We start from the raw sequence: 15413 nt of genomic DNA, 5'->3' as shown, positions 1-15413 counted from the left end.
GGGCGTTGTGGGCAGTGGGCAGCAGAGGGGTGTTGTGGGTTCAATCCCAGCTCTGACGCTTCCTATGGAGCGACACTGGGCAAGCTGCATTGCTTATCCACCAAGCCTCAGTTTCCTCATCTGTGAATCGGCGACACTCCGATGCCATGGGTGCCAACCTTTCTGGGGGCTTCACAGGGCCCCCTCGGACAGCAGCCACGGCTCCTGGAGAGCAGTAAGCAGAAGTTCCTTCTGGGTTCTCACTACAAGTACAATGCCACGCATTTGTTTTTCTTTTCTCATCTGCCTAGGGTCCATTTGGTTGTGATTAGTAATAGTTGAAAGGGTATCAAAGATCACCTAAATCCGGTGACCCTAAATGCGAATTATTAGCAGGACCTGAGACCTCTGTTTCGGGGACTGAGGGAGAGCCTGGCTGCCCCAGTCCGGGTCGACTTCCTGACATGTACGAGGCGGGGTGGTCTCGGCGGGGCAGGTAGGGCAGGCCCGTGGAGAGGACAAGGCCCTCGCTGTGGCCGCCAGTGGTTGCAGTTCTCAATCGCTGCTGCTCTGGCTTTTCCAAGGCACGTGTCTGCTCAGAGCTCTGTGACTCGTGAGTTGTGTGGTCACTCGACTAGGGGCAGTGATGCACATCACACCAGAGGTACTTGGGGCCCAGGGCTCTGCAGTCACAAGGCCATAAGCTGCACGTGTACCGTGGGCCATCCCTGCCCGTACTGCTAGCACAAACCACACACACTCCTCCCCAGACTGGTGGGTCCAGGAGTACCCTGTGGGAGATGGGCCACCCAAAAAGCTTGCCACATTCTACCAAGGTACACTTATCAACCTACTAGGCAATTGCCGGTGTCTGAGGCATTGTTTCAGGAGATAAAGTTGCGTGTGTATGTTTACCTCCTCCCCTAGAGTAAGTGGCTCATGGCTGTCATGAGGGACAGTGCCTTTCTCCCCTCACTTGACTCTTTTCTGGCAGAAGTCATTTACCCCACAGAGTGGGGTATATGGGGTTGGGGGGGGCAGCTATGGTCCCAGCTTCCCCACCCGCCCCGGGCTGCCTCTCAGAGCCGGAGCTGGTGCTGGGACACTGGTACGGCGTGGAGGGCGGGAACAGCAGGACAGCACTCACCAGGGCGGGCCATGGCAGCCTGGGCCAGGCCGCCCAGCACAAGGGTCTCTCCCACCATGTGTGGGCCCCGTGGCGCCAGCTCTCCAAAGCCCTGGCGCCTGTCTTGGGGCTGGTGGGGCAGGCAGGGACTGCCCACTGAGACCATGTTCAAGGCGCTCTGCCCCTCTGCTCCCGAGGCCTACGTGGAGACAGAGGCAACCAGCCTGGCTCCACGAGGATGCACCGGGTACTGAAGCAGCACCTGGGAAGCACGGACACTACGGCACGGACAGGATCCTCAGCAGGGTCCTCATCTCTGCCCGCAAAGCCCTCCACCTACTCTCTTTGCAGTAAGGTGACCCAGCTCATCTCACAGGGCCTCTCAGCCTCCCAGGACTTACAATGAGGCCACTTTTTTGAAGGGAGCAGCTGCATACATGTGGGGCTTTCTGACCTCGAGGCCTCCTCCAAGACCTGGGATAGCTCCTCGGGTGTCAGGATGGGACTGTCTCACTAGTCCCACAGATTTTGGGGAGCATTTCCCGGGGGAAGCAACAGGCCTAGTGTCAGGACCCTTTTCTCAGAGGCCGGTGTCTATGGCTCCGTAAAACACCATTTCCATATTAGGGTTCACCTCTGGCTTGTGAACTTGAGGACCAAGTGTCCATCTTGAAATTCAAGTAGGAGTTACAAGTCACCGTGGGCCAAACCCAGCTAAAAGGTAGGTTTTGTTTACTTTGGACAGTTTAAAATTTTTAGCCATAAGTTTTACATAAACATTAAATTAGATACAATTTGATTACTGGGCATATAGCAAGAGACCTGAATGGCACAGCACCCGCCACCCTGTCTCTTGCCTGCCACTTGTTCTGTTCAACACCTGCTTGGCCTTGCCACCCGAGTTCAGAGGCCCCAGGGAGCAGGCGGGCCTAGAGGTCAGGGGCTGATGGGAAGACACCCAAAGATCTTCAGTCGGCCTCCCCCCACTGTGTTGCCCTGTGGAGCTAGCGCCAAGGGCCATGGGCCACATTTGACCCCAGCCCTCCCACAACCTGTGGGCTGGGACAGCTCCCCTGGGCTGCTCCAGCTCTGGGAGGCTTGGGCTGTGCAGGGCCATGACCCCGGGCCTCCACGGCCGGCACTTCCAGCCTGCAGCCGGCAGCGCCCCTCCTCCTCCACCTGGCACTGGGTGTCTCGGGTTCGCTGAAGAGTCTTTCACAATTAATGAACTTCAAAAAGGTTAAAAGTAATTCTTCATGGGAGGAATCGGCAGGAAAAGACAAGCAGGAGGGGGGTGTGGAGTTGGGGGGGGCGGGGATGAAGGAATCTGACCAGTTATATTTAATAAAAAGCTTAAAAGCCACAAACAGGAAGCAGACCTATTAAAAAGGCAACACTGATCTAACAAAGGAATGTGAACTTGAGTTGACTGAAGCCGCGGCACTGTGTCTCCCTCCCTGTACTCCCACCCCAGTACCCAGAGCCCCCAAACAAGCCTCCTCTTGTACTCTGGCCTGTTCTGAGAACACCCCAACTCGGAGTTTGCCTTGGGATAGGGGAAGGGGGCTGAGGGGAAGGTCAGCATGACCCCCCAAAAAAGGAAACAGACGGTGCTGGCCTTCCCTCGTCTGGACCAGCAGGCCCCTGCCACCGGGGGAGGGGTGAGTGCTCCGGGGTGCAATCCCCCCCAACTCCAGGCAGCTCCCTTCCTGCCCTCCCAGTGCCCTGTACCCCTCCTTCCCAGTGAGCCCCCACAGGGACAGGCCCAAAGCCCTGGGAAGTGAGGTCTGGACCTTGGCCTGCCCGGCTCATGCCCTGTGTGTGTTTCTTGGAACCCAGAGCAGGACACTGTGGACCCTGGTTGGGCTGAGGTAATGACCAGGAGCAGTGGAGAGGACAGGACAGGAGCTTAAAGCCTGGTATCATGGTCACTTTGCCTGCCCCAAGGGAGTATGTCCAACCGTGACGGAGCTGAGCCCCACCTTGACGGAGACCTCGGGGTGCAAACAGCAGATCCGAGTGCCACAGGGAAGCAGGCCTCCGGTGCCCACTGCTCTTCCTTATGCGAGGGCAAATCCCACACATGACCCTCTGGGCTTGAGGAAGGACTAGGGAGGCAAGGGCCCTTGGCCAGGCTCTCAGGAGAGCAGAGGGTGTTGACTTCACCTGGCGAGCTGCCAGGGAACTTGGCCAGGGCACCACCCCACCTGAAGATGTCATTCAAGAAGCTCTACACCAACATCGTGTTGCTGACTTGATCTGAACCTCCCCGTGGCTTTCCAACCCTCACAGAATAAAACCCAGAGCCCTGCAGATACGCAGGGTACAGCAACATGTTGATGCGAAGTCGGGGTTTCTCTGTAAAATCCTTCAACTCTGTTGCATGTCTGAAAACTGGTGTAACGTACTGCTGGGGAAGAAAAGTGACATCCCACACACCTCCCAGCTTGTGCCAAACAAGCAGTCCTCAAGTCAGGGCCTTCGTACATATCCCCTCTCTCCACGAACGTTCTTTCCCTTGGTGTCAGTGGGGCTCCCTCCTTCCCTTTGGTCAGGCCCCTACTCAACTGTTCTCGCCTCAGAGAGATCTTCCCTAATTGCCCTGTCCAGAGGCACACACAGTGATTCTCCCCCTCACCCTCCTTTATTTTTCTGTGAGGCACAGTCAATACTCATTCAGTGCATTCCCACCTACCCCCTCCCATGACCGTGGCAGCCTGCCGGGTGTGCAGCGGGACCTCAAGAATACGGGTGTGGGGTATGCGCAGGAGTGATGGGATGGAGGGCCGAACTAAAGAAATCCAAGGGCTCTATTCCCAAGAGCAAATGCACACCCTTGATCCCGCCATGGACAAGCCCCAACTCAGGTTGCACAGAGCCTCCGCACCTACTGGTCTCCACGGGGCAAAAAAGGAGGTGGCAACTCACATTCTGGCTACTGGGGCAGCGTTCCAGGCTCCTGGTGGTCTCTGTCACCAACTTTTCCTTCAAAGCAACTGTCAGATCAGTACTGGTACCATACTTCACAGACAAGCCAGGTAATACATTCAAGGTCACCCCTATATGGTAACGGTGCAGCAGGAGCTCAGACTCAGACCTTGACCTTGGCTCTACCCAGAGGCTAACTCCACGCCAAGCCCCTCCAGGACCCATCCTGGCTCTTCAGCCACAGGGTACCAAAGGCCATGAGGCCGAGTGGGCTGGGCCCCGTGTATCAGCTCAGGCAGGCTGAACATCCTGAGCCAAGGGGCACTGTCTGTGCACCGTCTCTGCTGTCTCTCCATGCCTGCATGGTGCCTGCCAGTGGGAGGAAGTGACTGCACTCACCAGGGATGTGGATCTTGAACTTGCCGCTCTGGCCGAAGGCGCTGTCGATGACCCCCAGCTCCCCAGTGGACAGGTGCACCTTGAGGCCCACGAAGAGCTGTATGTTGGTCTCCTTTTTGAACAGGGAGCGGCCGATCACGCTGTGGTCGTCTATCACCTGTCCCCACACACCCGGCCCCGGAGAGACAATCAGTGTGTGCTGGAGGAGCCTGGGACTGCCGCTGCCCCTACCCGGCCCTGGGGTGATCTGTCTCGCCGACAAAGGAATGCACTTGGAGTCACGTGGCAACCAGCCCTCATCACCACCACTGACCACCGCTGAGCTTCGGCTGCCGGCAAGCTGGCCGTGAGAGCTTTGTGTGGCTCACGCGTAGCACACGGCAGCAATGGGAGGGAGGCACTGTTTCCCCACTTCACAGATGTAGAACTGGAGGCATAGCAGAGTTAGGCCATCCGTCCCAGGTCACAGAGCTCCCAGGGCAGACTGAGCTCAGAACCCACAACCTCCCTGCCCGTACCAGCCTCTGCAAGGCCACTGTGCCCTGCCTGTCTCCAAGCACCTGTCTAATGGTGGCTAGCGGCACTCTCCTCATGAAAGCTTGCTCAGACTCCCCAGGTCGAGAGGATGACATCCACACTTGAGTCTGCATCAAGGTTTTCTAGAACTTGCCTCACCCTCTCTCCGGTTTCCCCTCCCACAAGGAGTGTCCGAGAACTTGGTCTCTGCCGCCCCATCCCGCTAAACACATATGCATTTCAGCCAAGGCTTTACTCACTCTGCTCAGGGCCCCTTCCTGGCCTGGCCCACATCTACCTACACCACACCCCACCGCCTCTTCTCTGTGATGCCCTCTTGCCCCAACCCCAGGAGAGGCCCCAGCTTCCCTGTCTCCCTGCTGGCCGTGGCCAGGCCCTGCGCTGCCCAGCCTGTGCCCCCTCACTCTTTGTGGAGGCCCAGGCCACAGAAAGGACACACACGTGCATGAAAAGCCGACCTAGTACAGCCCTGATTTCAGCAAGAGCTGTGTTCACCTTGAACCTCTCCCCAGGGGACTGAGTGCGGGGAAGGCTGAAGTGTCACTCTCCCCTCCTGTGGCCTCCCCTGCCCTTCCTGGCTCCTTTCCAGGGCCTGTGCCAAGAATGTGCCAGGCCTCTGTGTAAAAGAGAGAAAGAGGGACATGTGTATGTGTGTGTGTGCATGTTGAAGATTAGACCCTCCCCCAGATGACCTCAAACGGGCTAATGAGCTTCTTCTTGAGATTTGCTGCTACTTCAGAGCAGGGCCCGTGCTTGACCTGGCGTCCGGCATGCTGGGTCCCACACAGGTGCCACAGAGCAAATGGGGGAGGCTTCTTCTTGCTCTCCAGGCCCTGTGCACCGGCTTGGGTGCTTCTGGGGACCAGGGTTGAGTCTGAGCAGGCGTCAGCCCGGGCAGCAGCATGGAGGCTGGAGTGCTGCCAGCGGTGGGGCCTGCAGCCTCCACGTGTTCTCCTCCTGAGGCCGAGACTCATGGGGGACCCCCATGGGCCGGGCTGTCCTCAACCTCAGAAACCTCTCACTTCTGCCCAAGACACCAAGATTTGGCCAAGGGCCCCAGATGGATTGTTTTGAAAGGCAGAAACTGTCCCATTTACCCTAAAACCCTTTTAGAAAAACATATCCTATTCTATTTGATTCATAGCGCCAGATAAAAGGTACTTGAATTCCTCCTCTCCCCGGTGATGGATGAATCGGATACAAATAACGATAAGAATAATCATTTCCACTTGCACAACCCTTTATAATTCACAAATCTCATTCCCACACATGAACTCCTCCTTGTCCTTCAGGACTCAGCCCCGGCAGAGCTCTCCCGTGGGCGGGCCTGCCATAGGCTCTACCCTGTTTGTGGGTACCACAGGGTGAACTGAACGGAGGTGGCTCCTGGGAGCTGCAGGACACGGGGAGCGAGGGTGAGCGGATGTCAGCAGCCCCAAATGCTTTCCCAGGCTTCGCGGCTCCCAGGACCTCTGCCTCCACACCCACCAGAGCGGTCTGTACGTAGAAGTCTGTTCCCAGCCTGCCCGGGGCCTGGGAGGCAGGGCTACCTATCATGTTCGGCAGCCAGGATGGTTACCCGAACTGACTCTGGACTAGCTCTTCTGTGTGCCCCATGACTGAAGGTGCTCAGTGCCACCTCCTGTCCTAAGCTCGGCCTGCACTACTCAGAGGCCACCAGTTGTTAGAAGAAAGTGCCTCAGAGCACCGCAGCCTGTAACAGAGGCATCAGGGGGCCCCACTGAGCCCCGGGGCACCCTTGTCTGCAAAGGGTTTTCATTCCTACTTCAGGGCAGTCAGAGGCGAGATCTGAGGGAACTGCAGTCACCAGGGCCAGTGGCATGGTGGAAGTTCAAAGCCAAGTATACCGGGCCTTTGCAGAGCCCGTGCTGAAGACGCCCGCTGGGATCTTCAGCCCCGGGGACACTCTGGGCAGGACGGGTGGGTCCCAGGCCCTTGCTAGCCCATGAGACAGGGCCAGCTGAGACCCAAGACTTGTCCTGGGCCCCATGGCTGGGCGAGAAATGACACAGTCAGAGAAAAGGCACAGTCCTTGCACCAGGAGCTTACAACCTACCTAGAGAATCACCTTATAAAAGGCACCACAGGGCCCCAACAGGCAATCCAGGCAGAAAATTCACACCCAATTCCTAACAATGTTCGTCCTTTCTTCCTACAAATATTTACTGAGAGCCTACCATGTGCCAGGTGTGTCACCGGGGGCAAATCCAAGCTCCTGCCTCCAGGGGCTCATGTATATCCTTGTGGAGGGTAATTATATTCTTTCCTCCATTCCATTGCCTCTGGACGGCTCACTGGCTACAGGGTGTCCCTGTCTCTGGGCAGGGCCCTGGTGCCTGCAAGGGCCCCAGTCAAGCTTTTCGTGCCTGTGTCCTCCCAGCACCCTGGCCCTTGCTCCTCTGTAAACCCTGGTCCTGTCTCTTGTCTTCGGAGCACAGATCACTCCCTGATATTATGCCATAGCTTTATCTGCTGTTTGTTTAACGTTTATTTATTTTGAGAGAGAGAGAGAGAGTGAGAGAGCAAGCAGGGGAGGGGCAGAGAGAGAGGGAGACAGAGAATCCCAAGCAGGCTCCACGCTCAGCTCAGCGCCTGACGCGGGGCTCGATAGCGCCTGACGCGGGGCTCGATAGCGCCTGACGCGGGGCTCGATATCCCGACCATATCATGACCTGAGCCAGAATCAAGAGGTGGACGCGCAACTGACGGAGCCACCCAGGTGCCCCTGTCCGTTACTTGTTTCTTCCTTCCAAGCGGGACACGGGTCCGTGAGGGCAGAAACATGTCTCTCTTCTCCACAGCTGCGTTCCCTGCACATCAACAAGCCTTGCTATATGCTCCCCGAATGCCTGAGTCAATGTTAAACGTATCTAACTGTGGTTGTTGGTACGTCTGCAATGCTCAGTCCTGCCTGTGGTCTTTCATTTTTTAACACTTTATCGACACATAACTGATCTATAAAAGCACGTACACATTTTAGGTATGTAACCTGATGATTTTAGAGATATGTATACACCCATGAAAACATTACCACAATCAAGCCTATGAATATAATGAACATGTCTAAGACCCCTCCCCCCTCTCCTCAACCGTACCCACCCCAGACTTCCCCCAGTCCTCCCGGGCTCAGTTTGGACAAGCCTTCCTTCAGACAGCCTCCCCACACGGCAGGAACCTCCTGTCCTGAGGCCTGGCCGCTCTGTCTCATCACTGGCAGCTGGCCTGTCTGTGTCCCTCACGAGACAGACTGGGAGTTCTGCCCTGCAGGGCCCTGGCCCATGACAGGTCCCAGTAAATATGCACGTGATATGCAGGTGGGGAGGGAGATACTGCTGACAGAAGGGGACTCTTGGCTCTTTGGGCGCAAAAGTAAATCACTCAAGTGGACTTGCGGCTGGGGGTACATTTCATTAGAGGGAGCCCACAGCCCCGCCTTGCACCTAGGTCCCCTTCCGCCCCAGTACAGGCCATCCCTCGCACCGGAGCACAGCAGGCTCTCCAACGGGCCTGGTGGCGGGGCTTCGTGGTGACCAGGGCCCTGGGGTGGCAGGCATGCTACCTATAAGCAAAAAGGCATTTCACAAGACTTTTTATTGGGCCTTCTCCCCCGCCTCTTCCTTTCTTTGGGTTATAGAATATTAACTTAAAAAGCTAAATGCCACAGACACAGCAGAGAACCCATCTCCCACCCCCTCCCAAGGCTCGCAACGAGGGCAGACTAATTTTATTAACTTCAGGGGAACTTCAAAAAGCTTCGGGGCCTTCATGGCAGACTGCAACGACCCCAAAGTTGGTTTAAGTGCTACATAAACAAAAGCCTAGGGCCAGGGAAGCTGAGGGCTCCCGGCACTTCTTGTTTATGTTCTCATCTGGCCGAGTGGGCCAGCGTGCGGGCTGGCGGGCCCTGTAATCCTGCCGGTGTGTGGTGCCGGTCAGTTCACTGACCTACATTACCACAATATTTTTTTAAGCATCCGGGATAAGGTGAGGAGCGAATGGGCTTTTTCTGACCCTCCGAGGAGGGGCCCGAGGGGCTCCCTCTTGCTTGCTGCCTCGTGGTCTCCCTGGGCTGGAGTGGCAGTTTAGAAAGGATTCAAGTTCAAAGGCAGGGCCCTGGTCATTCCTGTTCTCTTGTTTTATGGCTTGGCCAGAAGGCATAATAGCACTGATTAGGTGTAATGTCCCTCCTACTAACTTCTGTGTCTTCAATTCCACTTGTAGGGGTCAGGCAGTGCGGGTGAGGAGGCCGGCCTTCAGCATATTGCCAGGAACACCTTGTGGTCTCAGAAAAGCTGACGCACCACCCCCCCTCCCCGATCGTCCACACTATCATTTCCAGCAGCCTGAGTGGATCCTTCCAGGAGCTGGAAGATGGCCCAGTCTGGCACTATGGACACAAGCTGCCAGGACAGCGAGAGGAGCTGGCAGCAACCTCCTCTCCCCTCAGACTGTCCAGCCCTCTGCATCTCCTCTGTCCCCGACCCAGCACCCTCAGCAGGTGAGAGCCACAAACTGTCCTTGGCCATGCTCTGGAAGAGACACCTCCACACCATCAGTTATTCTTCCGAAAAGCCAAGTAGGGATTTAGCAAAGTGAAATGACTGGCCCAAAGTCACACATTCCAGCTTTCCCTGCCGTCACCTCCACGGCATGAGAGCAGAAGAGGTGGATGTTTGGCAGCAGCGAATGGGCCCGGCCATGGCATTCCCATTCTCTGGGCTCCCCCGAGCCATGCCATGATTGCCTGGGCCCAAGCTGGCAAATTCAGCCCTGGGGCAGCAGGGTAGCCCTACCCCTGCCTGTCCCAGCTCCTAAAAACGCCAAGCCACCGGAGAAGCCGACCCCAAGGACAAGGAGTAAAGACAGATGGAGCCTGGCCACTCCAGGCAGGAAGTGAGGTGGGGCCTGAGCACCTGTCAAAGGAAGATCTGCCAGCCCAGTGGACTCAGTGCCTTGGGAGGGAGGGCTGTGTGGCTGTGAGGTGCTTCTGGTCGGCTCTGGGGCCAACCCGCGGTGGAGGCTGCCAGGTCCAGAATGTACTGAAGGCCAGTGAGGCAAGCTGCTGACCCTCCAGGGATTCTCCAGGCTCCTCATCCATAAAATGAGGCTGGAGGGATGGTAAGCTTTCCTCTAGCTATGGTTATGAGGCCAAGAGGCCAGTTACCCTTCTGGTGAATTCCAATACAGGCCACATTTAGGAGCACGGGCGCACTGGAGACCAGAAGAGACGAAGAAAGAAGGTTAAGGGGATGGGGACCGGGCGAGGGAAGATGGGAGGAGGAGGTGCTCAGCTAGAAGCAACAGCTAAGAACAGACTCAAATGCTATTGTCCAACATGGCTCTTGACTCTCTGCACAGAAGGGCCAATTCCAGAGGGAAGGCTGAGCTTCTGCTCGTGCAGTGGGCCGGAGTCTGGGCTCTGGAGCCAGCTTGCTTGGGCTCAAAGCCCTGGTCTTGTGGTCTTGGAGCCTCTGGCCCATGGCCTAACCCCTACGGGCCTTAGCTGCTCATCCACAAAGTGAGGTAAGAGAGCTATGGCAGGTTTACACAGAGTTGGCACTGGCCTGGCCTCTGCCACCCCCACGCTCCCTGGGCAGGGTGTCTTCCTCCCTCAGGACCCTCCCCACTGCACGATACACAGGAAGGCAGGGGGGGCAGGTACGGGGCCTGTGTCCCCCGCCCCACTGGCTGCCACATGCAGATGCGAGCAGACATTGCTGACAGACCACGGCACTCTTCCATGGCCCCCTGCTGGTCACTGAGCCCCAGGCAGAAGGCTGCATTGGGAGCAGGCCGGGACAAAGCCTGTGTGAGGGTCTTGGCCCAGCAGCAGCTTGACTGCACCGGCTACCCCAATTGGAAGAGGGGTGGTAGGGGAAGGCAGGAGCTGGCCGAAGTGCATCTCTGCATCCCCAGAATGTAAGCTCTCCAGATATTACTGGGGGTAGACGTGGTAAGAGGGGACTCACAAATGTCTGCTGTAAGAAATCTCATGAAAAGTCTCGTTAGAGAGAGGGACGATAGCCTTTCCTGCTGGAGGCAGTGAGGCCGATATCTCTGGGGAGCTTCCGGAAGACCAGGGATCATCATTTGTCCTGGGTGTTAAAGGGCAGGGGGGCTAGAGGACATGCCTTTTCTTGGCCCTGTCTGTCTTTGAAATATGTGTGTGTGCCCAGTGGTTGGCTCGTCTCCAAATTATAGACTCTTCCAGCTAAAGGAGAAAGACCTCAGAGATTAGACACCTGAACATCCAGCAGGGAAAAATCTTCAGAGGACAGTTGGAGGCTTTTCATTTTGAAATCAATCATCGTGACGTCAAACCAAAGGCAATGCATGTGGGACTTACTCCTTGGGAACAATGCTGAACCTGGGCCAGCACGGTTACAACACTAGCCCGAAGTGGGGACTTTCACTGTTTGCATGAATACTTCGCTTCGTTTATTAGCCGTCAGTCATCAGAGGGTGACTTCCCAAAGAGCACTCACTGGTTGCGTATGGAAGCCCAGGCCCTTGCTTACGTGCCGGGCAAGTCCCCACTGTCCCCAGCCCCTGTGCGGGAACCTGGCTGCCAGTGCACATAATTATGTCATTACATGTGTGTGTCTCTCGGGGCCCAGTTCCCAGGATGAGGCTTGGGAACTGCCCAAGTTCCGAAGCGACTATTCTAATTCAAATTGGAGAAGTGGCACCAAGAAAAGAAGGGCAGCCTGCCGTGCAGTGGGGACCCGAGTCGCTCGCTCCATTGGCTGTGAGGAGGGCTGAGGCAAGAGAAGGGGTTGGGAAGGTTTGAGTCCGGACTGCTTCTTTCAGCTCTGTGCCCATGACCTGGGGCAAGGGACTTCCCTGACCCTTAGTTTCTTCCTCTGAAAGGGCTGTTTTGGGGATTAGGGGTGTTGGTGTTGGCAGGGACAACTAAGACATATCCAGAGACCACAGATGGAGAGTTATCTAACCGGGGGCTGCTCTCGGGACTCTGGTTCTCTCCCTCGTACCCTCCACCTCACAATGAGGTCCTCGCTGAGGACAAGAGCCAGGGAAGGGATCTGCAAGGGATGAACTCAGAAGTTGCCTGGATCCCCGATGCAGTCCTCACACAGGGTGGTAATTCTCCCAGGGCACTTGACAGCCACCAGGATCGACAACTTCCCCAAGCGTCCCTGGGATGACGATGCTCTTCTGGTACACCCATCTTTACTTGGCGTAAGAAACATCTCGCCCAAAAGATGCCTTTTCTTCCTCCCCAGTACAGGGCCATGGCCTGGTATGGTGGGGAGATGGGGGCCCTGGAGTGGCCCCCAAGGTAGGGCCACTCCTCCACCAGCCACGGTGGGACCCTGGGCAGACCACATCACTCCTCTGAGCCTTAAGTGTCCTCCCCTTTGAAAACAGTGTGAGCCTATCTGCCTCCAAAGTTGTTGTGAGAAGAGGCAAGATTTCTGACTGAAAGATTTGTGTGAGCGACAACCAACCTCACTGCAGTCCCCTGGTGCAAACCCAGGAAAGGAAAGCGGCCTTCAATTCATCTCCTTTTGTCAAGTGATTTGCAGAGGCCCAGTGAGGAGGCCCAGGGCAGGCGCCCCCAGGGCGCCCACCCAAGGAGGAACCTGCCCGCCTCTGCCCCACCTCTTGGGCCAGCGGGGCTGGCTTCCTCAGAACTAGGGCCTGCCCACCACTGGGCAGAGCACTTGCTCATCTGTAGAAGCCCTGCCACCCACTTCCCTGCACCCCCACTGAGCCTCCCTCTCTGTTTCTGTCCTCCATCACCCAGGCACTGATGCAGGTAAAGCTGTCCGTCCACAGCTCATAGGGAGGTACAAAGGCACCACTCCTAAAGGCAGCCGTATTTTCATGGAGGAAAAAGGAGACGCACATTTTAGTGAGCACTTGCTTCGTGCCAGGCCCCCCCCTTGGCCCTTAGCACACGTGATCTCATAAACTCCACCACAGCTTCCTCATCTAAGAGACAGGTTTCGGGGGTGGGGTGGGGAGAGAATGTCCTGTCTATGGCCAAGCTGAGCCAGGCCAGTGCCAGCTCTTTCCACTGTGTCGAGCTGCCTTGACCCTGTGTCCATATTCAAGCAAAAAAGCAATCTTCAATCTGAGGAGGCTCACAGGCACCTCAATAGCCCAGCAAGATTCTCCACTATCAGATGCTGCCGTTTGGAAGGGAGGAGAGAGGCCAAGGGCTTGGGCCAGGGCCAAGGCCAGAACAACTAGGGCTGATCTTCACTATCTGATCTTCTCCCTGAGGAAAGAGCCCTCCTGACCTCTGGTTCAGGGGGAACCTCTGTTCTCTTGAGTGGCCTGGGAGCCAGTACAGTCTTCAGCCTGCTGGACAGGGGCCTAGCGGAGCAAGGGTTAGCAGAGTGGGCCAAGGGACCAGGTGGACCACAGCACCGCTTCCTCCGAGGGCGGGTCAGGAAGGACTGCAGGGAGCCTGGGCCGGCCGGCACCCCAGCCAGCACACTCTCCAGTGCCCTGGGCACATTGAACAAGCCATCAGCAGTACCGTGGGGTGAGCCAAGTGCCAGGAGGCAGCAGCACTTTAGACTTCAAAGCCAGCCAGTGCCCCTGGTGGCGTCTGTGTGTTTACACTTGGTTGGGCTGATGCCGCAGGCTCCTTGGCCCAGCCCTAAGGCCTTCCCCATCCAGCGCCAGGGTGCCAGAGCCAGGGTAGTCGGCATGCATCCCACCACAGAAAAGGTGCAGGTATCAGCGTCTCGCCACCACCCGAGTTGGGAACCCAGGCATCTGTGCCTGAGGAAAGTCCAAGTAAATAGCAGCAAGGAGAGCCACTGCTTAACAATGGCCTAGTGTGCCAGGAACAGCACTCGGCATTTTATATGTACTCGTCTCCCCGCCTTCCACCAGCCCATGGAGTAGGGAGGATAGCCCCTATTTTTCCAGGAAGGGTGCTGAGGGGAAGAGACTCCCCCAAAGTTTCACACCCACTCAGGGCCGTTCAGCATCCCCTGGGGCCTTGGCTGGAGCCCGAGGTCCCTGGGCCCTCAAGGCCTCAGCCCGCAGACATTGCCATACTTGGTTCTCCTCCCTCCTCTCCTCTAGTCCTGGTCTCAAGGAGGCACCCTCTTGGTCCTGTGTGGCTGCTTCCCCGACCTGCCACGTCCTGGTACCCCACTTCACAATTAGTAGCAGGCCAGCCGGGGTAGCTAAGGTGTAAGGTGGGCCCAAAGAGATTTCTGAGTAGGCAGTGGCAGGACCACCTTAGTTTCTCAGAGAGTGATGTGGGCGGAGGTGCACAGGCTGCTAGGGCAGGGAGGGAGGAGAGGAGGGCCCCTGGGGTGTGGCAGCAGTCGGAGGTGTGAAGTGGACCATGGCAGGGCAGGCCAAGTGCACAGCACTCCGCGTCCTCGGCACTGAGCCCTCGGTGGCCCCACCTTTTCCCATGCAATTGTTACAAATGAGGAAACAGGGCCCCAGAGAGTAAGTGGCTTCCGTCAGGCCAGACTACTCGACTCAACCTGGGGTGCCCAGGATCTGGGAATGCAGGCTAGGTGACAGGGGACAAGGTTGGGGACCTCATGTGGACACCTGTCTGTAGGCTGCCCTGGCTGGCCCCACTCAAAGGATTTCTCCAGCACAATCTGAATGAAGCTTCAGCCTCCCCCAGGCCCCAACCTGCTGGTGGCTTTGGTGGTTGGCCCACATACACCTTGGAACTGCCTTCTGTCCTCCAGCTGCCAGGCACCCTGGGCCAGAGGGCCCTGTTTCCCTGCCTCTGCAGAAACAGTGCCTGGCTCTGGGACCTCCACCTCCCAGTCTGACCAGTCACAAGGCACAGCTCAAAGGTCATTAACTCTTTGTAATTTTCCCGTACAAGACCACCTCCTCCCACCTTAGCATAGTCCTTGCCCCTCTCCTGCTTCCTGCGGCCCTCTGTAGGCCCTCTGACCAGGCACATGTCTCCTCCATACAAAGGCCATGTTGCCTGTGACACTCAGCCTGGCTCACTGAGAGAGGAGCAGCTGGTTTAAATCCACACGTGGCTGGGATACAGGGACCTCTGGAGCATGGCCCAGGAGCTCCACCCCAGCTTAGAAACACCACCCTTTAGTTTCACCAGATCTTTGCACACCTGCAAAGAAAGATTCTTTACCTAACCGTTTTCTTTAAACACCGACGCTTAAAAGAGAAACTTCACATGGTACCCTAGAGAGAAAATGAGAGTCGCCATAAATAGGAACCTGATGGTAAAGTAAATACAATTAAAAAAATGAATTGGATCCTAGTCACAGACTGTTGATACTGGAAGGATCTATCTTGGCCCTGTTTTCTGCTTGTTCAAAAAGCAGATCAGGGGGCGCCTGGGTGGCACAGTCGGTTGAGCGTCCGACTTCAGCCAAGTCACGATCTCGCGGTCCGTGAGTTCGAGCCCCGCGTCGGGCTCTGGGCTGATGGCTCG

The 15413-nt window shown here is 56.8% G+C and overlaps 1 protein-coding gene across 3 annotated transcripts in view; it reads right to left on the bottom strand.

Moving 5' to 3' along the window:
* The window catches only part of EEFSEC (eukaryotic elongation factor, selenocysteine-tRNA specific), a 252616-nt gene that overhangs the window by 44063 nt on the left and 193140 nt on the right, over positions 1-15413 (bottom strand). For 2 of the 3 annotated variants that reach the window (XM_025922542.2, XM_086697292.1), the window contains exon 6: positions 4433-4589. The exons of the other annotated variant lie outside the window; for it this stretch is intronic. In XM_025922542.2, coding sequence (XP_025778327.1) covers positions 4433-4589 — 157 coding nt within the window. The remainder of the gene's footprint in view (positions 1-4432; positions 4590-15413) is intronic. 3 annotated transcript variants of the gene reach the window in all.

Source organism: Puma concolor, chromosome A2 (genome assembly GCF_028749965.1).
Source record: "Puma concolor isolate L17-30 chromosome A2, mPumCon1.1.hap2, whole genome shotgun sequence".
NCBI lineage: Eukaryota > Metazoa > Chordata > Mammalia > Carnivora > Felidae > Puma > Puma concolor.
This window is presented reverse-complemented; position numbering and strand designations above follow the sequence as displayed.